Genomic DNA, 23093 nt, shown 5'->3' on the forward strand with positions numbered 1-23093 from the left:
CCCCCGTCTTTGGCATTTATTGCACTTACAAATTGAAACTTCCCTTTTTCATTCACCTAGACTTATAATCGTAAATCATTCACGTAGGCAAAGAAGGGGTGGTTGTAATTCGCAGGATGCGAATAGGAGGACAAGGGAATCCGATGATGTTTTACATGAACACCTATCGTTCACGTAGAACAGCACGCTTCCTCTATCCCTCGTTTTTCTGGGAGTCATTATATATATATATATATATATATATATATATATATATATATATATTCACTTATGACATATTTGTATAGGATGTTGTTCCAATAAAAGCGTCAAAAAATACCCAGAGAATATAGATGTGTATAAGTCAGTGTCTGGTCCATTGAACATAGTTAAATTTCCGTCCACCCATATTTGTCCAACTCACCTATGTGTCTGGCCAGCATGGTGAGTTATGCCCAGTCGTGCCACACACACATATATATAAATATATAAACATGCGTATCAATGCATACGTTTTCGGATGGATAAAAACGTTGTTATTTATCCAAAAGGAGAAGGTGGCATGACTCTTAATTAGATAATGGCTCCAGATTGATTTGTTTATTTATTTATTAAGAAACTTTTCATGATATGATGAATTTATGACATAGGTCTGCAGAGGTCTACTCTGAAAGACCCAACCAAACCTGATTATTACTTTGAGGCTTTGTGGGCGGTTAAAGGCCATCATTAAAAATACTTCCAGAAAGAAACAGCAGACCACATCTGAAGAGCCAGCCTCTGTCAGAATCAAACCACATCAAGACAAAAAAAAAAGTCTCTCTCAAAAATGGTCACCAGAAAACGTATAATATACATCCCTCGGCTGATGCTCGACTGTGTTGATGTCTGACTGCAGAAAGTCTGGTAGAATGTTGTGAAAATCAACAGACGGGGGTTTTAGTCACCTTTTATCCCCCCCAGCAAATCCTGTGTACAATATATGCTCGGTATAAGAGGTGGGGGGAGACAAGTTAATGGTGTATTCTCCAGAGGGTTTGAAGCACAGCTTTAAGAGTATGTACTGGTATAGTGCCAAAGGGCAGAGAGATTTGTAGATGATGGTGCTAATTATGAAAATGGTAACCATAATGCGACCAAGATGGAAGCAATTTGAGCAAAAGTCATTTGAGTGTTACTCTTCCGCCCACGTACTTGCACATACCCAGAGCTTTAATATTAAGAAGGGGATAGTCTAGCGCAGGATCCATAATCTATGCTATATTGCAGAGCGAAGAGTCTGTCTGTGTTGCAGAGTGGGGGATCTTTCTTAGGGAATAAATGGCTACATGATTGGAGACAGATGAGCGGCACCAGGGACGAAAGTATGCTAACATGCTTAGCTTATCAAATGGAAGTTAGCTCTGGAGATAAAGCTGTGACACTCTCTGGATAAGGGAATCTCAGACTTTTTTATTGCAACAGTCTCCATCCTGAATTCCTGTACCGATCAGCAATGGTGGAATATATTCTACAGCATTTTGCCCAAATTGCAAGGATAAGACGCATCCAAGTAGGTACCGCTCCATAAACGCCTCGCCAGTCTGCCAGTCAAACAAACAAACAAAACCAAAAAAGGTCTTGATCGGTCGTTTCTCTTCGGTTACTTTTCGGCAGTAAAAGCATCTCTTTTTTTTTCTCCTCCTCCTTTCCTTTAATGTGTAAGATAATATGTCAGACTGGTACTCTGCTCTGGAATGGCACATTTCTTTAGAAGACCAATTACCCCAGACTTGCCAAAATGGTGTTTTGAGGAACAATTAGACGGCTTTATTAGAAAAAAGCTCACTAAATAATAAAATGGCAATTAAATCATGTTACATTTTAAATCGCGTGTGTATATTATTCAAGTCTGTTTGCTTCATATTATTGTGTTGTATACGTATTGCCTATGTAATTTCCTTTTGTAAATAATTTTGAAAGTAATACCTTTGTATTTAAATAGATAGTAAATTATTGCATAATTTAAATTATAATGGGGTTCATATCCTTTAAAACAAATATTTTAATTTTAAAGTGTAAACTAATTGATCTACACTTACACAATTGTATTTAACTGTATCTCAGTAAATGATTGCATATTCAAAGACCCTTTAAATTTGAATACTAAGGGGATTCGTTTCCTTTAAAATGGGTATTTGAACTGTAAAGTGTAAATTATACTTTAATTTGGATCTACACTTAAAAAACTGTACTAGTTTAAAATACACACATTGAAAGGAGAAAATCGTTTCATTCTCAATAGGAATGTGTTGAGAGAAAGAGAAAAAAGGATCATTATGAATGAACCTCACATCTTTTATTATACAGCTGTTTTGAATGTAAGCCCTTGCCAGCCACATGTGTAAGTTGCTTCATTTTAGCATCACTCAACCCTAGTTGGCGCGTATTGTGAATTGGGATTGATAGGAGCGGACCCCAGGGAATGTGCATCCGAAGCCCACAGTGTATAATTTTCCAATGTATAATTGGCCTTTTGCATCTTTCAAAAGAAGGGCTCAGAAGAAGCTCTGCCCTCGGATGGCTTTGCTCTTTGTGATGCGGTTTTCCGCAATAAGCCACTGTGTGTAATACTGTGTAATATTATCCATGCTGCGCTCTCACAGTTCACACAAGACTGATACCTTGCCTCCCTTCTCCTTTGTATCAATTGGTCGGAGTTCAGGCTATTGTTGCTGGCAGGTCCTTTTATTTCTGTGCCCTGTCGATCAACGAAATCTCACGATAGCACTCCTGGTGAAATCCAGTGGCTTTTTTTTTGCAAGAGGCAGTCTATTTTGGAGAGCAAAAGGGGGACCCATGATCACCACCCAGTCGACTCCAAGCGGCTGTGGCCCTAATCAATGACTACTGCTTCACTAGATCATTGCAAGATAAAAAGAAGAGATCGGGACAGATAAAGCTGCAAATGCGTCCTGGGCTGGATCAGTGCGCTTTGCGACTCAGCCAGCGGCGAGGAAGACTTATTTAATGGGACCCCTTGTGCCAGTATTTTCCATTCGAGCAAGAAGACTAGGATTTTCGGCCATGCCACAATGGTTATAATTGTGATTTTGTTGTTGCTGAGTTTCTTGGATCCCAGTAAGCAGGAATCTTTGTCTCCAAGGCTGGCTAGGACCCCGGGGGCTCCCTGTGCCAGGGGCCAGGCGTGTGACCCCAGGCAGCGCAGAGATGCTGGGGGACGCGGCGGGGTCTACGAGCACCTCGGAGGAGCGCCAAGGCGCAGGAAGCTTTACTGTGCCACCAAGTACCATCTGCAGATACACCCCAACGGCAAAATAGACGGCTCTCTGGAGGAGAACAACCCATTTAGTAAGTACTTATATATGTACAAATTGTCGGAATGGATTAAAAACATGTATAACATATTTAAGCTTTCGCTATTACATTGCAATGCAGATGATTAATGTGTAATATTTTATGGCTATGATTATCGGTGTTAAGGTTATGGACTTACAGCCATTTGTTGATGTATAGTATATTCTTTCCCACACCTATGCAGTTGCCCGATACACTGGTGTATCTGCGGGTATAAACTGTGATTATATTTCCCAAAGAAAAGACGAGGCAGCGAGCTTTATTTGACGTAAGCACTGGACATATTTTCTACTTACTGAACTTGAATAAATATTTTGCACTGTTCCTCACCACGGCAGCATAGTGACGAAGAGTGATATATTTTAATGGCAGTTTTGATGATCATGTACATGCATACATACAAACACACACATTATTAGGTGATAATATGCATGCATTTAGTTGCTTTGGTTCAAATGTTTACTGGTCATTTAGTGATGCAATTTAAATATATTTATACGACCAGATAACTGTTTTCTAAATATGTAAATATAAGATTAATAAACCTTAAACCTGCACACACACATGCACAGCAGTCGGATTTGCAGTTCAAGGGCTGGGTTAAGACTAGTCGAGCATTTCTGCTTTTACAACAATACAAAATCATAAAACAATAATAAAACAATATCGAGCTCCCGTCAATCGTGCGAATCAGTCTTTTCTGTGCTTGCAAAGAATGAACCCCATCACTCTGACAGACTGCAAAGGTAAAATTAATTAAAAGAGTCCAGTAGAAAAGACAATTTGATTGTTTGTTTTGGTGTCAGAAATGGTGTTCATCGTGTCACTTTCTTCTAAATCTCCACAGAATTTGTAAAAGTGTATTCATATTTGAGCTTTGTACCCTAGCCAGATGATGCACATCATATAAATTAACAAAAACAACAAATGCCACCCGATATTAATAAAAACGATATGTTATATTTAACATAAAACAAAAAAAGTTGAATATTTAATGATTATAACTGTTTATGACATAAGCATGCAAGTGTAAGTTTCTATTTCCAGTAGAAACCCCCGCCCCCACAACGCCACCACATTTAAATCCAGTGAACCTTTTGATAATTAAACGATAAACGTAGTTTATCATCTGAAATAGCTGGCAACACTTTTGGTCTAATTGTACAAAGTAAAACAAACAAATAAACATATAAACAAAACAAATAAATACAATAACTTCCAAAATGCTCTCTCATATTCTGAATTTGAACGTGCAAATCATGTTTTCAACGTCACTATAGGCATACAACTAAAATAGCGTGCTTTTGGTGACAGGTTTCAATAATTATTTAAATTAACGCATTTTATTTCCCAGTTTTGTATGTCCAGCACTAAAGCATCGTATGTGTAAAACGGTTCAAATCGAAATCATATATCATTTTGTGACTTTCAACTCAACTCTGCTAAAGCGTCTGAAATGCTTTTAAACATTAGAGCACAAACGGACTGCATGATGCAAAGGATTTAACTACATTTCAGCTATTTGGGACAAGGAAACAGATGTCAGGCATTATGAAAGGATTTAAACTTTTTTACAGGATTAACTGAACCTGTAGTTCAATGTCATTCAACTTTTCTTTGGATTGATGTTAAATCTCATTGACCTCTGTCAGGGTTTAATCCAACTCTTACTTCGAGGTCTCAATAAAATCTTTGGTGGCTTGATGCTTTGTAAAAGTCAAACGGGCACTTTCACTAATCGCTTCATACTGGGCAGGTACTTGCAGCTGCACTTATTCAGAATGCTATTTACAAAAACAAATCTATATGGGTGACATTGTTGCAGTGTACAAATAAGCACTTTAAACACTGAAATAATCTCAAACCAAATATATTATGCTGTTATATCTTAAGCTTTCCATGGAGGATTGTTCAGTTGAAATAAAATGGATTGAAAAACATTAGAAAGGATTTGAAGACTAATTCATCACAAAATGACTTTCAAAGCATGGTGGTTATGTTGAATAATGCCCAATTGTGTTTGTGTAAATATGAAACACTTACTACTTAGCTCAAGCTTTTATGGTACTTCAGTCAAAAATTAATACTCTGATATTTCTCTGCAGGCATCTTAGAGATCACAGCCGTTGATGTTGGAGTGGTGGCCATAAAGGGCCTGTTTTCGGGCAGATATCTGGCCATGAATAAAAAGGGACGCCTTTATGCCTCGGTAAGTTACAGCACATTTATAAACGCCAGATTCAGATAAAAGCCTTTGAAAATAGTTAGCTACAAGGAGGCTATTTCCCACTGCTCTCTGTAGTACTCCCACACAATGAGCGGGCCGCAATTACACTAAATTGCAAAGTCTCCGCTGTGTAACGTCTTTGATATGTCTTGTTGTCGATGGTGTGACACTGAGATCGCATTTCCTGCCTGGTTCTTAAACATTGTCATTGTCAGTTATTGTTCCTATTCTCACAACCACAACGCTTATTATGACAACTAGTAGGGCAAACCAGTTTACACTTTAAAGTCCATTTAATCCCATATACATCAGTGTGTTTTTCACAGTTGGGATTTGGGTAATTACCAGGCTCGGAATATGAAAAAAAGTCTGTTTAATCATACTGTGTCGAACAATATGTCCCCCTTCATTTAACTGTTGAGATGTAATTCAGTATTGATCAGGATTAGGACTGACAGAATCAAAGCCCACTATGGCCACATGAGGAACAAGTTCTTACAAAGAGATCTCATGCCATTAAACTAAATGTATGATGGGTACATTTTCAGTGTATGGCCTAGGGGTTTATCTACAACCCATCTGTCACTACTGCTATTCGCTGAGATTTTATTTGATATTAAATACTGTATCACTCACCATTCATCCAAACAACTTCAATATATAGCACTGTGGTTTTTAGTTTGTGCTTTGTTTGTGATGCATTAATAAACAACCCTTTTTAGAAAGAATATATTCGAAGTATTACAATGACAGTGAAGTCAGATATGGGTTTTAAAACCACTGAAGGTTTAAATTGTTTGCAGGGGTTCAGTTTCTGCCACAATGTTTGCACCAGATTGATATCTACTTTTTAATATTCTTTATTAATTTACATTTTAGCAGAAAAAAACAGTTCTACTTGAATTTTCTTGATGAATAAACAATGTTATGAACTTTCCTAATAAACTGGATACTAGTATAAAAATGAATAAATAATAATATATTCTCATTCATTGTTCCACAGGATGTTTATAACCAAGACTGTGAGTTTGTGGAGAGAATCCACGAGCTGGGCTACAACACCTACGCATCTCGGCATTACCGGACAGCGCCACAGTCGACAGGGGGGAAGCGCAGGGCAAGCGCAGAAAGACTCTGGTATGTGTCGATCAATGGGAAAGGACGACCCAGGAGGGGATTCAAGACGCGCCGGACAGAGAAAGCATCCCTTTTTCTGCCCAGAGTGCTGGAAAACAAGGACCATGAAATGGTACGGTTGTTTCACTCAAACGCCAAATACAGGGAGAACATTTTGAGACCTACCAGCAAGAGTGAGCGCAGGCGGCGCCGACATAGAATCAATCTCTTCCAAGTCAAAGACTCCCCAGACTGAAGCTGCACTCCTGTCACAAGATGTTGTAGGTAAAACACTTTTCAGACACTTCCCTGAAGGTGCACGGAAGTGTGAACAACAGAAAAACAATCACTACTGCGTTTTAACCATTGGAGAAGATTGGTTAAGCATTGGCATAGAATAAACATGAAGGCGTTTCATATGTGTAGATGACAAAAGGAGGGGAAAAGAGTATTTTAATTACAATACCTTGTTTTTACATTGTACAGATAAATAAGTTAATGTGACCAAAATCAACACTGCTGGAATATTTTCTACTTTTTTTTATCACAAGTATTTGTAGATTTCGTTTTCTGTACTGTACCTTTTCATGTCAGATAATTAATGTATATATGTGTACAATAGTTTTCTATATTATTCTTGTTTCGATAGACTTTTTACATCAGACAAAGCCTGCAATATTATACTAAGTTAAAGAAAACATTAATGTAAAAAGATAGAGGGTAGTTAGCACTTTTTTTTCTGATTCCCGAACAAGAAAAAAAAAGCAATCAGAGAGAGATGTGATGTATAATTTTCATATGTGTGATAGTCTACTGTCTTAAAACTTCAAAAAAGTGACTTGCTATATAACTAATTTTATTCATATTTATTTAGTTCCATTATGCTTTAAATTATTGATGACAGACAGTTAATCCATTTAACATTGTTCTTAACTTTACTCTACTATCAGTCTATTCCATAAAGTTAAATGACAGATCTAAACTGGAGTTTAAAGATATTGCTTCTTTTATGCCACTAACAGAAGTTATTTTTGGGCTTTTATAGGTCTAAGCGTTTTAAGTCTTTAATATGAAAAATGTCTTTGATAGGCAACGCCTTCATAAATTATTAAATTAAGTATCCAGCCTATTCATAAAGAGCTCCAAAATGGATTCCACTGTGGAGAAGCAAAGCAGCTTTTCAGACGTGAAATCAGATTACAGAATTTGAAGACTTAAAACGCTGGCATTACATTGCTTTTTTACACTGTGTAAAAAGGTTAAATTATTTCAGAAAAATGTCACCAATAAAAGAATTTGTAATTGTACAAGTTGTGTGTTTTCACTTCACGGTGCTCGATTTCAGAAGTGAAGTGTGTTGTGTTTGAGTGGCACGTTTTTGCAGACATTTCTTCCCCGTCTCTGTCCCTTCCCATGCAAACAAGGAACAAACGCATTTATGGGGTTTGGTGTGCGACTGTCTGTTCATTTCGAAAAGTGAAACTAATAGCAGAGCACCTTCAGTGAATCCGATCCATCAGTCTTTGGATAAAACTGCTATTATTGCCGTGTCGCTGAATTACCGCTGTGAAACGAAGCATCTCTCTTGAGACCATTAGAGAGTGCTCTTTGTGTGTAGTGTACACTGTTACAGGTGACATCATCCCTTTTGCCTTTTGAGTGAGGGGGGAGTTGGGAATCTTGTCCTAAAATAATAATAATAGTAATAATAATAAAATGTGAAGACAGTTATTGGGTTATTCTGGTTGCCAAAGACAGTGTCAACATTCGGTTTGCAATTCACAAAGTGAGAAATGCTCTCAGCAGGGTATGATCGGGGTTAAAAACTATGGAGCAAAAAAGTTATTCTATACTTTTAAAGTCTGAAAGCTTCCTTTAAGGGACCTAGCCTCTGACAATAGCAATATCTCTAGGGAAACATGGGAAAGTATGTTGCCTTCGACTTTCTTTCTCTTTGCAAACTCACTAAGCTTAAAATCTGGTAAACAAGGCAATCCCTTCAAATAACTGCCTCACAGAAAGTCTAACATTTTGTTTTATAAAGTGCATGGCACTTATAATGCTCACACACAATGCCAAACCTTTAGATCATCTTGTGGAGCATTTCAAACCGCTTTTTGTTTCTTTCTACAAAGTCTCAAGTTCAAATGTCAACTCCTCCATACACCATTTCTGTGCTTTATGGGAGAAAAGGTTACAGCCTTTCCCATCACTTACATTTTCCACATATTCACACACTTAAAACAAGAATACAAATATGTTAACGGAGGTAAAAAAAAATGTAAAAGGAGTAAAATGCGTGGGTTCTTTCTGGCTAAACTAAAACTTACTGCATCATGAATTGTAGACTAAACATGTCACTCAAAAAGCAACACGTTAGCTGCAAATACATATATTTTATGATATTCGATTAGAGTATCTCAGCTGTTACCTACATTCCACTGTGGAGTAGATATAATTGATTTATGGGATGCTAACTTTCAGGTTGGCTAAATTAAAAGTGCGTAACAAACAGGGAAATGCCGTCTGCAGGGGCACGGTGGTGATGTATTTGGTTGATACGAATACATGTTCTGGTAGTTTAAAATCACAGCCCAACATTGCTTCCAACCAAAGCTGTAGACCATTTGAATTCAAACAGACCCCCATCAACGCATATGGAATAAGCAGGATTCAAAATGTGCTGAAGATTGTTTTAGGTAAGCTGAGATAACAGCAGATTGTCAAGTGATCCTCTTAAACATTGATAATGTAGCCAAACCGACAACACCAATAACACAAACCCCCCCACCCACACATAGACTGTACAGGACTGCAATTCCCTGAAGGAAAATCTTTTAAAACATTTCAAAACAGGGAGTTTGGAAACGTACCACACACTGACCATAAGAGGATATATAGTATATAAATAAATATAGGATATATTAGCATTTCTTATATTGTACTAATGAATGTATTAACCTCAACAAATTACCTCCTCGATTGTAGACGTCCCCTGGAATATCTATATTGACACATGACGCCCTTATTAGTTCAGTTGCATTAAATAGGTAAACAGAAGCACTGGGGTTAGGGTTCGGGGTCCTGATCAAGCATTTGGTGTTGACCTGCAGCACAATAACGTGTGTGCAGCCATGTCAAGGGGTCAGGGATGCTCATTAGCACAGTTGTGAAACATTCCCTCCCACCCTCAGCACAGCGGCCGCAGCGAAGCTGGAGCAAGCTTACTTTTGTCATGACACCCTGGGGTTCAAAGCCTCAGACTCCCAGTCAAAAGAGTCAGTCAGAAAACTAGATAATAGGAGTCTTGTAACCCTTTGCAAGCTAGGAGCCGCAGCAAAACCCGCGTCTCGTGTTCACTTGTAGACAGTGCACCCTAGGGGCAGGACGTCGGGAGGAGTTTTCTCTTATTTATTATTTCCCATTTGTGCAATATATAATAAAAAGGACAATACATTGTAAGGGTGAATTTCGTGTATAAGGAGTGAAGGAACATTCTGATTTACTGGAAGGCTGTAGGTATATGTACCGTTTAAAGTCACCACAAGAGGGATATGCCAGAAACACAAATATAATCATTAAAATTAGACATTCTCCTAGATTACTCTTAGAGCACGAAGTCATCTTACAAATGCCTTCATCCCAGTTAAAGTATTTAGAGAACATATACACACATGTATCTATAGCTATCTAAATATATTTACACACAAACACACTTATGAGTATATATATATATGACCTTCCTTGCCCTAGTTTAATGGACGAGAGTGTTATCAGATGCCAAGATAAGACCTCATGCTCGACTCCAGGGAATTAATGAAAGATTGTCCAATTAAAGCTACTGCTATTCAGCGTCTCTCCATGCAGTCTGTGGGGCTTTCAGTGACAAGTGCTCATTCCTGTCTAATTGGTATAGTCAAGAATTCCTCCTGTACAAAACCTGTCTCTGTACTGGAACCCTTTGTCTGATCTATGCTGGCAGTTTTGTTTTGTTTTTTAATTTTTTTATCATCAACATCTGTCTCCGTGTGCCTATATGAAGTTTTGAAGGTTTCAGGGTTTGACTTTAAAAGGAAAGAAAGATATATATATATATATATATATATATATATATATATATATTATTGTTTTAAAAATAACTTTAGGAGTATTCAAACATTTTAATTTGAATTGGTTGTTTAGAAAAGTACTTAATGCTCAGTAGCTAAATATTCAAGCAAAGCAAATACTATAATTTTAAACACCACTAGAATTTATTATTATATTATTATTAAGTAATTAGAAAAATATCTAATGTAGGGATGTACCAAAAATAATGAGAAATTTATCGATTTACAATGTCTAGATGCATATGTGGCTTGTAAAATAGTTTTTGTGTTTGTAGCAAAGCCTAATATTTTCAATGCTTAAATCGTTAATTTAAGAAAATATCCCAATGAGAAAATGTTTTGATTTGTTTTAAGCATCAGTTTTTATTTTTGGATGTATAGACACTATACTGAGAGGAAGAAAGTTATGTATTCTGATGTCCCCTGCTAAACACAAATAAACTTAAACTAAAAATGTATTTATATTCATAACAGAACTACCATCTGAACATCTGATTTTTTACATCATATGGTAACTAAAAGGTGAGCTATTTCACCTTAATCCTGATCTTGTAGATAATATCTCTTTTGTAATTTACTAGGATTTATTTGTAGTTATTCCCATTATTTGGTTTAACTTGTTTAACTTGATGAACTCCCAAAAACTGGTTTAGACACGATTATTGAATTAGAATTCAGCTGGCAAATGTTACTAAGGTAATAAATAAATAAATATATATATATATAGTAAATATATGAAGAATACATAAATAATACCATATTAAATACAAATTAAGCACAAATATGATATTAACAATTTCATAAAATCTTTAAAATAATCTGTCAAGTTTTATAATCAATCAAATCAGACACAAATCTCTTAAATAAAAGCATAATGCATTTATATTTTTACAATCATTCCGAAATAAGAACTTTCTAAAATGATTAGGAAAAAACCCTGCAGTGAGCCCGGAATTGAGCCTCATATCAGACAGGAGTCAATTCTCTGATCGCCCTATAGAGGGCGGTGTGAGTGATGTGAATCTTTCTCCTGTGGAGAACAAAGTGGGTTTAAAATCCACTTCTAATGCACTTTCACATGCTCAGCTTTCTGTAAACTGCATTGATTTCCTACATAACTTTGCATGAAATCAACTATAACGATGTAGGCAGTTAATTAGATGTATGCTGTTTCATGCTCACCTATGTCTCACATTTACAAGATATTTTCATTATTTATGTACTTACTATACCTGCATAGCCTAATAAACGTGCAATGGGACACTCCTGACCAACCTTCAGATTTATTATTTGGTTTATGATAAAGACTAGCATGAATAAATATCTTCTGGATTCTCCAAAGTTTGGGAGTTGCACCCGCTGCCTACACGGTTGGTCTTATGGAATAATACATGCTGGCTGATTCGTTTGCATCACAGATCATTACATTAAATAATAACAATTGAATTTATCTCAATGACAGAATAATATTAAGATTCACAATCAATCTAGTGGAATATACATATATTATGTATTATATATATATATATATATATATATATATATATATATATATATATATGAAGTTATATTAAATATGTTAAATATGTCGATCTTTGAAGAATTAACAAATGTGGAGAATGTTTTTCTTTATTTTGTTGCCTTAACGAAAAATGTTGGTTTGTACCCCCATAAACAGCAAGAGAGTCTTTATGGCTCCGTATTTCCTCTTTATTCAAAATTATTTTAAAAGGTTAAGATCAATTAGACCCTGTTGAAGTAAACAATATCTCAACAATAAATATTTTCAATTATTTTCCAACATATTCAATAACATTTATAGAAAACGAAATGTTAAATGATCAGTAAATACATTCATACATAAAAAGTCTTTTTTCTGAAGTTTTTGTTTGTTTGTTTGTTTATCCGGCAGACGAAATGTACAGCACCATGGATAGCGAAACAAATGTACGAATACTGATGCGACAGATATAGATAAAAATACCCATTGTATTACAGTAAGATTATGGTAATTATAATATAGAAAAGTAAAAGCTCTCATGAACCCTAAAATATAGACCGATAGATATAATTGGAATATCACCATGCACTTTATGGGGACAATTTGACTTGAGCGAAATCACATTGTAAGAACATCGCTTCTATATGCTTCGCAATATACAAATGTCACCAAGCTATTCATTTGTAAAGCCGGTACTTACTATTTCAGATCCTTTCAAAATTATTTTGTAGTAGTATAAATAAGTCTTAAAAACTGTAACGACTCCAGAAGTTTATTAAACGATAAATCATTTACATTTATATGAATAGGCTAAAAGTTTAATTATGTTATATAACATAAAGCAAAAACAATTTACGCATAAACCAAGTTCCCTGCATAGTGATGCACTACATTTATATGGCGTATAATTTTGAATGTATTTTTTGTCATCGGTATCTAATACTATTTAAACAAGTAGTTCAACCAACCAACCAACTAAATAGATGAATAATAATGATAATGACAGCGACTGAATGGGTGCATCTACATGTTACATATGCACGTCCTCTTCTCGGGATTTTGTGTGTTAAATGAACGTTAATAAAGAAATCTATCTAGTTCTCTTTGAAAGCCTGATTTGCACGCTCGTTCTCTTCTATCCTCTTAAGACAAATTAACTACAACGAATACGTTATTGTAAAATACAATTCAGAGATGTTAACGAATGCCACGTTAGTTATCTATATGAATTATTCTGACTTAGTTGTTCTGACTGCAAACGGTTTATAACAATCTGCTACAAATTAATACAGAAACCTATACGGATAGTGTTCTGGTACATTTCCTACACAAGTAGACTACCTGTCCAAATATTTGGAGACCGAGGCTACTTTAGCTATTGGATCTCGACTGCTTTCTTTGGCAACTGCCTGCTCTGATCTACTCCGCTGTCTGCAACATGTGTCACCACAACAATGTGCGCAACAATAGGTGGTTTTGATCAGGCCAATGCTTACAACTAGATACAAGCCAAGGTCTACTAGGAAGACACACAGAGATCAAATAAAGCGACAGAAATAGAGGTGGCTTGTGTGCACATGGTGGGTCAGTAGGCAGCATGTAGGGAACCAGCGGACCCTAGATGAGAGAGGTCGCCCAGCGACAGGTCCAGCTATTCGGTGTCCGGCCCCTAGATGTGACCGCATCCCAGCTCCTATTGGCCCCATGCAAAACACAAGTGGGTTGATATAGAGAGGCACCCAGACGTGAACGTGAGAAAACGTCGTCATGCGCATCTTCTGCTCAGCGACTACACTTGCTTTTTAATAATTGCGCAGCGCAGTTTGCTTTCCAATAGTTGGACTGATATGTAGAAAAATGCCTTCCCCCAAAATGAACACTATTTATTGAGCAGTAGTATAAACCTTTAAAAGGACACATCAAAGCAATTCAGTGGGGTATGTAATAGTGGACTGAATGATCCCTACTTCTACATTCAGATAATGTGAATTTTACATTGATATGAGGCACTAGACATGAGAACACGGTGGGAGTAGTTTGGGGTTGTTCATCACTCGGCTCCTAGACAGTTTGTGCCTTCAGGTTATTATCACCTTTTTACCTACCTGCTTGAAATTCAATTTCATAAATAAAAGCTTTGGGTCGTGAGTCGAACTTGTGAGTCAACGGGTGCGTCACCTATAGGCTGCACTTTGATTATGATCATGTTTAGAAAATAATATGGATATGCAAGTGCTCTGTCTCGACAGTGCACAGTTGCAGGGTTATCTGAAATTATCCATGTTTTCAGGTGAATCACCTTTGGGATTACATGATTGATTGATAATTCAAACCAGTCCTCAATAACCATATTCACTGGGCACTGGGATGGCAATTGGATTGATTGAACGGAACAAAGTGGTACTGAACAGCTATCAGAATTTGATTATATATCACAAGACTTCAACGACGTGAGGTGAAAGAATTTAAACTTAAATTAATAAAATTGCTCAAAAAGTGAAAAACACCCGATCAAGTGTCACTGTACTTCTAAAATGACTACTCAGATATTTGCATCATTACTTATTCAGCTAGCACTATTCTCTCAACGTTACGGATGCTAATAAAATAAGGAAAAGGACAGTTTAACGACGACTTTGCTGAAAACCCCTTGATCTGAATTCCAGTGAACTGTAGTTCTGTACATCTCACCCTACTAGTTACAAAGATCACTTTCATGCCTAATCAATAGGCTATAATATTTTAAAAGCCCATCAACAAATGAATGAATACATATATGCATACACAAACCACTAAATAAAGAAATAAAGAAATGAATGGATGAATGGATGAATGAATCAATGAATCAATCAATCAATCGCGTCGGTGTGATATTAGATCTACCGAAACTACATTCAATTACACATCACGCAAGAAGGTCAGCGGCTCTCGCACCTCTGTGCGCTTTCACCTTGCCCCGGGCCACTCTGTTTTGCGTGGCATCCTTTACCATAACAGTGGGGAATCGGCACGGCATGAATCGGACAAAACTACCGCAGGGTACAGCGACCCTGACTCATGACCAGACACTCCATGCATTACTTCAGCAGTTGCAGATCATAGACTGACGCATTGGCATCACAAACGCAATCTCACAGTGCAGGGATGCTAATGTAAGGTGTTAAACAATGCCCGATACCTAACAGCAAAGGTAACTGATAACCCACTTAAACGGTATCTAATTAAGTTTTAATCACTCTCTATTGCAGCTTAATAGCTGACGTCAGGCGCCTTTGTAGCCTGCAATGAACTGAAGTACAATTAATCACAGCTGACTGTAACATTAATAGTGATCACCATTCATCAGACAATACGTGCACTTATCGTGTTTATGCCTGTTCCCCTTGTTCTGTGCACAAGCCCATTTTTTATTTTAATTTTATTTTTAATCTTTAGTCTAAAAGTAGCTTTTACAATCCGCAGAAAAGGACTTTTGTTTTTTCCTGTTATTGTTCATTTATAGGACTGTCTCCTGTACGACATTTCAGTCTGTTAGGTTTGTCATTTCCTATTGTACATCCTCCCATACATCAATTATTTTATTTTTGGCGTATAATAAAGGAAGGTTTATACAAAGAAAACCCATATACCACGTCGCCAGGGCACTGCACTGATCCAAATGCCAAGGAGTTTCACAAAGTCGGACTTTGTGTGCAGAAGGCTGGCATTGACTTAACGCGCAGTCCGCTCTACATTAGCATTTGCAAGGGAATATTTTTTTGTGATCATGTTGACATTTGTTGCACCCCCCTTTTCTTACAACGTTAGCAGCACATATTGTAAGAAAGCAGTCTGTTTGGAGTTGTGAGGCATCTGTGGGCGCCGATTGTGTTAAAGTGGATTGAAGCCCTGAGCTGCAGTAGGTGGCGTGATGTAATAGGTATAGAGGCAGATATAAATATCGTCGGTGAGGGAAAAGCAGGCATGGCTGGGGTGTGCTGCTATAGTCGATCAACACTTCTTAACTTCTCCTTTGACTCCAAACAACTTGGGATCAAGTGCGAATAAACTTCCAGAGAAACCACTGCCCTTCAACCCGACTCCATGCGGCATCAAGTGGAGAGTGGCGGCTGCGTTTAGGAGTGAACGTTTGCTTCTTTTTTTCCCTTTGACATAAGAACATAGCGGAGAGAGAAGCCGAGATATTTTTAGTTTGCATTTTGACTCCTGGAAACACGTGTGTCCATGTTGATCACGATGACCACTCAATCGGCCGTCTTGGTCTTGGCACTGGTGTCCAGTTTGGTGCGCTGCGCTCCCTTGCCTGGCCGGCAGAACGGCACCCTGGAGCGGCACTGGGAGACCATCTACTCCCGCTCCTTGGCTCGGATCCCCGGGGAGAAAAAGGAGATCAACCGGGACAGTGACTATCTGATGGGCATTAAAAGGCTGCGACGTCTATACTGCAATGTTGGCATCGGGTTTCATATCCAAGTCTTACCCGACGGAAAGATAACCGGAGTACATAGCGAAAATGAATACAGTAAGTACACTTAATGCAATAAAATCAGTTTCGCCAGTATGAAGTTGTTGCAGTTGTCATCATATATATATATGATGATATATATATATATATATATATACGCATTTAAATAACTTGTTAGTGTGCTTTACGTCTAATGATAGATTTTGTTTTACACTTTTCATTTTTGAATTTTCATGGTTTGAAAAGCACTGACGCTTTACGCGATATGATTAGGGGAATAATACTTCATGTATTTTATTGCTATATCATATACAAGGAGAATACGATATGTTAATAGAAAATGCCGAAAACCATAACAAATGGCCGACATATTTCTATGTAATTATAATAAGGAATATTTACGTTGTTTTCCTGGCGCAAAGTTCGAGATCAGCTAAATAGTTGACATTTTTCAAATATGACACGAATAAGAAAATGATTGTCCAACTCCAGTTGCAGTGTGGTACCCTTGATCGTGACAGACTCTCATGCAAGGGAAGTTTCACCTTAAATCAGTTCATTTATGATGTGTAGCTCAGACACATTACTGACAATTACAACAGCTATCTGTGGAAGATATGTTATTAAAGGGCGTGGGGTCTTAATAAGCGCATCGGCCCCATCAGGCTTCCTTTTTAATAAATGAAGACGAATGGGTTCTACAGTATTTCACAAGTTAGCTTCAGGACACAGTTCGTGTATTGAGGTGTAACTTTAGAGGACTTGTGTGCGGCCTAGAAGACAGCGCTAATCATGCGCTTGCTTGAACAATTTGCGCGGCGTCTTTCTTGGATCAAAAATGCTCACAGCCATATTTTCTGATGTCGGAAAGAATCAGGTGTTCATGCACTTCAACATCTGGAGGCTTACAGAAACCTTTGGGGATGTCTTACAACAGGTTTTGGTAATCACTAACTTGGTATTCACAAACCCTGTCAAAGTGTAATACCAGTCCTAAAGTTAGGAACGACAGAAACGCATCTGTTATGGGGGGGGGTTAACCCTTTGGCCTCACAAGTCTAATTAATATCCTTCCCAGACCAAAAAATATTCGAGGAAGCATGCAGACACGGAGAAGAAAAACATTACTCACATGTTTCATTCGTGAATATTTATACTACGACAAATTCTTATGCTGTTCAAGAAGTGTAGGGCCAGAATATGTTGGCACCCTTATCAGATGGCTGTTTTGCGTTAGGACATCTATTTCGGGCAACAAGGACCATGTCATATATTTAAACCAGTTTAAATGATACGGCTTTACATTAAAAGTAGCAGCTATCATAAACTACAGGGGGTCAGTAGGCTATTCCATTCTGCCTGTCATCCCCTTCCCATGACATTTAATTAGGTCCAAGTATCAGCACTGTCCATCAGTGTATTCAGGGAGAATAGTATTCAAGACCAAAACCAATGTTGCTCTAATCAGCAAGTGGATCAATTGCGTCATTGCGCATTGTGATCTAGGGAACGGGACACATACATACATATATAAAATAAACAATGTATAAAGCATGACATATGTGTCAAGACATAAGTGTGCCACAATCCTGCCGCTATTTAGGGTTAGGCCTGCATAGCAAAATAGCCTCAAGGCGAGGAATAGCATTTCAAAGATATGCGTGGAGTAACGTCGCTTCCTCCAGAAAACGTCTATGGCCACTGACAACAGCAGTGTTCAATAAACAGTTATTGTCATTTAGAAATTAAAAGCTTTACAGTTTCGTTTACAGTGCTGAATTTGGCTGGTGGCCCATTCTGAATGCTTTATTATTAATTGCAGGTCTCCTTGAGTTATCCCCGGTGGAGAGAGGCGTTGTGACACTCTTTGGCGTCCGCAGTGGTCTATTCGTGGCCATGAATAGCAAGGGGAAGCTCTATGGATCTGTAAGTATAACCAGAGATTTATGGTGATTTCCGCTGTAGATGTTCTTATCGGGGACCGATGACATATATCTCCCTGCACTTGAGCTGCACTAGGAAAGCCACTCTGCATCACATTGTTAGGCGTATTCACTGCATGCTTCGGTGCTGTGCGGTGTTTTCTCGGAGAGCCGGATCACCACATGCACGGTCGTTCCGTAGATCATTTGGACTGTTCATTACATTCCTCGCATTGCCAGCCAGCACCGTCTTCCCCTGTGGAAAGTTCAATTGTGCAACTTGGACCACCCGCACTGCCTGCTCTGCTCATAAAGACTGCCCCTCCTTTGTTCCTCCAGGTAATAACACTTTTGAGCTGTCCCCAAGTGTCGCTACAGGGACTTAAAATCACCTACAGCACGAACAAAAGCGTTTGTCTTAAAATAATGGACAAGTCAATTAAAATATTTTTTTTAAGCAACAAACAAAAACATACCAACAAGACCGAATATAACGATATAAAATGTCACGAAATTACACCCCCCGCCCTTAAGCATACAGTATATAGTCGTGCTTGAAATTGCAGGTGTGCACATCTGGAAGGGCGCGCCGGATGTTCGTGTCCAATGACAGAATGCATCCCTGCCGCACCCCTCCCTCCCTCCCTCCATCAGATACTTTCACACGGGCATGGGCCGCCTGACTGATCTTTTTCACATTTCCAGACAAACTGTACTTCCTTCACCATAGCTTGAATTGTGTTTTAATGTGGAATTAATTAGTGTCCATTAATTCGTTTCGACTTATTCTGTGATAGTACTGCAAGTAGACAACAAAAAATCTTTTTCATATTGTTTTGTAGCGGGCATTAGGGGTTTAAAGACATCGGATTATTTCTCAAAATGCACTAAAAAGGCAAACTCACAATTTGCCACGATTTTAACGGAGACAAAATTAGGTGGACGAAGTTTTAATACTCAAATTAACTACTAGTACCAAAAAGCATAACAAAGTGTTAATAAATGTGTCTTTTTTCCTCCCCTCTCTGCCTTTTCAGAACCATTTCAACAACGAGTGCAAGTTTAAAGAAAGACTCCTGGCTAATAACTACAATGCCTATGAATCCGGAGTGTATCCAGGCATGTACATCGCACTGGGCAAAACCGGCAGGACAAAAAAGGGCAACCGAGTCTCCCCCACCATGACAGTGACGCATTTCTTGCCCCGAATCTGAGTGAAGACTTGAGCTCAATGCAGGGGAAGAACTGGGGGACACAAAACGATGCACTTTCAAATGGAGTTTTATGCAAGAGTAGGTGTATCATATTTAAATTAATAATTTAAGTATGTATATATTATGGAATACATTTATTTATAATTCTCATGATTTTTATATAATTCTGGGAAACTCTCCTTCCAGGCAAGGGACAATGAATAATAGATCTACTGGTTTATTTAACTTTTTTATTTATTTTTTTTATTTTATCACAGGTGTGCTGCTATTACGTGTTAGGACAAGTGAAATTCCTCTATTTGCACTGTTTATAAATACTATTGTACAGTGATAGTACTGAAGTATAAGTGTTTCTTTGGTTTGTTTTTGTCGGACAGAAATCTGAAGTCTTAGTCCCTCTTGGTAAATCGTACAAATGCATTCAGCCTGATGGTGTAGCAAACTGACGCAATCGTACGTCGGACCTCCTTTGTGCAGTGTTGATACTTCATTAAAAAGTATCTGTTTACTTCGGGTACAGAAAGTGCAGTGTTGAAGTCCTACCCCACAAATCTGTTTTTAGCTCCGCAAGAGGTGAACTTTGAACTTTCCTGCAGTCCATCTTTGTCAGATCTATAAGGCAGTAGATAGAGAGGCATCGCCTTCCCATTATATAAGCGGAGAGTTTTAAAGTCACACGCAGGGACGTTAATGCTGAGTACATATTTTATATTATTGGGAGTGCGTTTAGTCAGACTCCAGCTCTGGTAAAAGTGCATGTGCTGTTTGAAGAAATGACAGAGCAGTGCACATGCGTAGTCGGCGTCAGTATTGTTTTAAGCAACCAGGTGAAACTGAAGTTATTAAATACACGTTAAAAACACAGTACATTGCAGTTGCTACATGCGCCTTTTTATGCATGCTGTAGTGCAGTATTTTGGAGGAGAAACACGTTGCTGCTGTCGTTTTCATTCCCAGACTGTTACTATTTTTTTTCTACCTCACTTCATTTGTAAAGAAGTCTCCTTGCGAAATCTGCCAGTTAAAATAATCATCTGGAATACAACGTCGCTTTAATTTCTGGAAAGCTGTCGAAGAAGTTGACACATTGCCCTTCCATATGTAGCCAGAACTGTCCAGGCGTCCATTAAGTCCTCGTTCAGCCTTGTCACGTTTGAGCTATCTTTACCCAGTGATTTACTTTTAGTAAGGATAATCATGGGGGAAATATTTGCAGACAGCTGTTAGACTGCGCTATATGGTCATCGAGTAACCCTATATTTTTCTTTATATATTTTGTAAATATAACTCATGGTAGCCAATGGAATACAGACAAGACACTTCAAGGTTTGAACTTGGGAAATTGAACAGCTAACCAAGATTGCCATCTTTAAAACCAGAACAAGGGGGAAAAGCACTGTCACTTTTCTGAAGTAAGCCAGTTATAAATGCTGATTTCAATGCTTTTAACCCCTTCCAGGAAACCAAACAAATATGTTCACATGTAACATTCCTTTCACTGTTTTTTCAGCTGTACACATTGCTTCTGTATCACAAATATTGGGAAAATATACTGTATGAAAACAAGCAGCACATGCATCAGGACCAGAATCTTATCTCCTGATGTCTGTTCAGAGTTAGAAAGCGACTTATGAGAAATGTGTGGTGCTTTGTTCTCTTTGATAGTTCATTGTATTGTACTGTTACCGTTTTCACTTTTGTATTTGCAAATTAATGTATCAACCCCACCTGAATGCATAAACCTATCAACTGCCCAAACATCACAGCGATAGAGCCTACATTTTCTCCAGGGCAGAGAAAATATGAACATGACGATCCCCAAAGTGCTGCCATAGTTCCTCTGTAAACTTCATTTGCATTGCAACAAGCACTGTTTGTAAAAGACAATATTTCCCTAATCTAGGCTAACTCGTCCCTGGAGGCAAATTGAAGTCATGTGGCCGGTGAGAGATGGTGACGTTATTTGTAATTCATGCTAAAACACTAACAACAACAACAACAACAACAACAACAACAAAAAATCATCATCTCCATTGTGTTATAAAGTCAGAGGATATTATTACATGCGATTCTTCTTTGTCCAAAATGATAAAGACACAGCATTGATCAAACATGTAGGACTGAGGGCCTGGGTGGCTCGGTGGGTTTGAGCACGGTGCTACTGACACCAGATGCTGTAAAAACTGAGAGAATGTCAGAGACCTTTAAATAGTGTTTAGTAATTTCCCAAGATTGTCCATGCATCATTTTAATATTTATGTCTCTCTCTCACTTTCCGTTGTACACTACTAATGCTCAGTTTATACATTCAGGTGTCGGCTTTATAGCAATAGAGGATAGTTTAAAGACTCAATACTGTGGTCATGTGATATGTATTTAATTTGTATACATTTACCAGATATTGTCTGTAGTTTTATACAGGTGCTGTTAAATATTGTGGTGTATGTGCTGTGCACATTTTTAAAAATAACTCAAAAGAAGTAAATAAACCATGTTCTGCAAAACTATTCAATGTGTCGTTCAGTTTGTGGATAATAAGAGTGTCATATCACCTCAATTTATCAATCAGTTTAACCAGATTGTCAGTAAAATGGGTTCAGATTCCAATCCACTGATTAATAGGAAAAAGTATCTTGAATGTACATAAAGTACTTTTCATCCATTTCAAAACTTCTTTAAACTATACCAGATTAGACTATTGTAATATTTCCTCTCAAGGGGAGAAAGTAAACACACCCATGTGCACGCACGCACACACACATGCACACACATTTCCAGTTATATGAAATTCATTTGGAAAGTAAAAGCGTGTATTTTTAATACACTACAGTGTGCTTCATTCACAAATATGGGGTAAAATTTGAAAATAGAAATTAGTAAATCTAAGGAAATATAGTAAACAATTATTTACATGTCCTACTGACAGGGTGTATAACTGAGGACCAAAGCAGACGTTGCTGTTGGAACTGTGGCATAAATAGAACAAAACTGTTTTCAATACAAAGATGACATAGAAACAGCCAATTAATTACTGCAACAAAACAGCTTAAAAGTTCAATCTTTTTGCTAAGGTGTTTCCATGTTATACTTCTACTACTACTACTACTACTACTACTACTACTACTACTACTACTACTACTACTAATAATAATAATAATAATAATAATAATAATAATAATAATAATAATAATAATAAATGCTTT

At 37.6% G+C, this 23093-nt stretch overlaps 2 protein-coding genes across 2 annotated transcripts; both read left to right on the plus strand.

The window, feature by feature from the left end:
- Nucleotides 1–2995: 2995 nt before the first annotated feature.
- On the plus strand, nucleotides 2996–7946 carry fgf3 (fibroblast growth factor 3). Its single transcript, XM_066702890.1, has 3 exons — nucleotides 2996–3330; nucleotides 5442–5545; nucleotides 6567–7946. Exons 1-3 carry the CDS (start codon nucleotides 3054–3056, stop codon nucleotides 6933–6935), a joined length of 750 nt encoding a protein of 249 aa, XP_066558987.1. The 5' UTR covers nucleotides 2996–3053; the 3' UTR covers nucleotides 6936–7946.
- An 8312-nt stretch (nucleotides 7947–16258) lies between these two features.
- On the plus strand, nucleotides 16259–22397 carry fgf4 (fibroblast growth factor 4). Its single transcript, XM_066700586.1, has 3 exons — nucleotides 16259–16811; nucleotides 18577–18680; nucleotides 19714–22397. The coding sequence occupies exons 1-3, from the start codon at nucleotides 16514–16516 to the stop codon at nucleotides 19888–19890; spliced, it is 579 nt and encodes a 192-aa protein (XP_066556683.1). The 5' UTR covers nucleotides 16259–16513; the 3' UTR covers nucleotides 19891–22397.
- The last annotated feature ends 696 nt before the right edge of the window (nucleotides 22398–23093 follow it).

The sequence above is a fragment of the Amia ocellicauda genome, chromosome 4 (assembly GCF_036373705.1).
Source record: "Amia ocellicauda isolate fAmiCal2 chromosome 4, fAmiCal2.hap1, whole genome shotgun sequence".
Classification (NCBI taxonomy): Eukaryota; Metazoa; Chordata; class Actinopteri; order Amiiformes; family Amiidae; genus Amia; species Amia ocellicauda.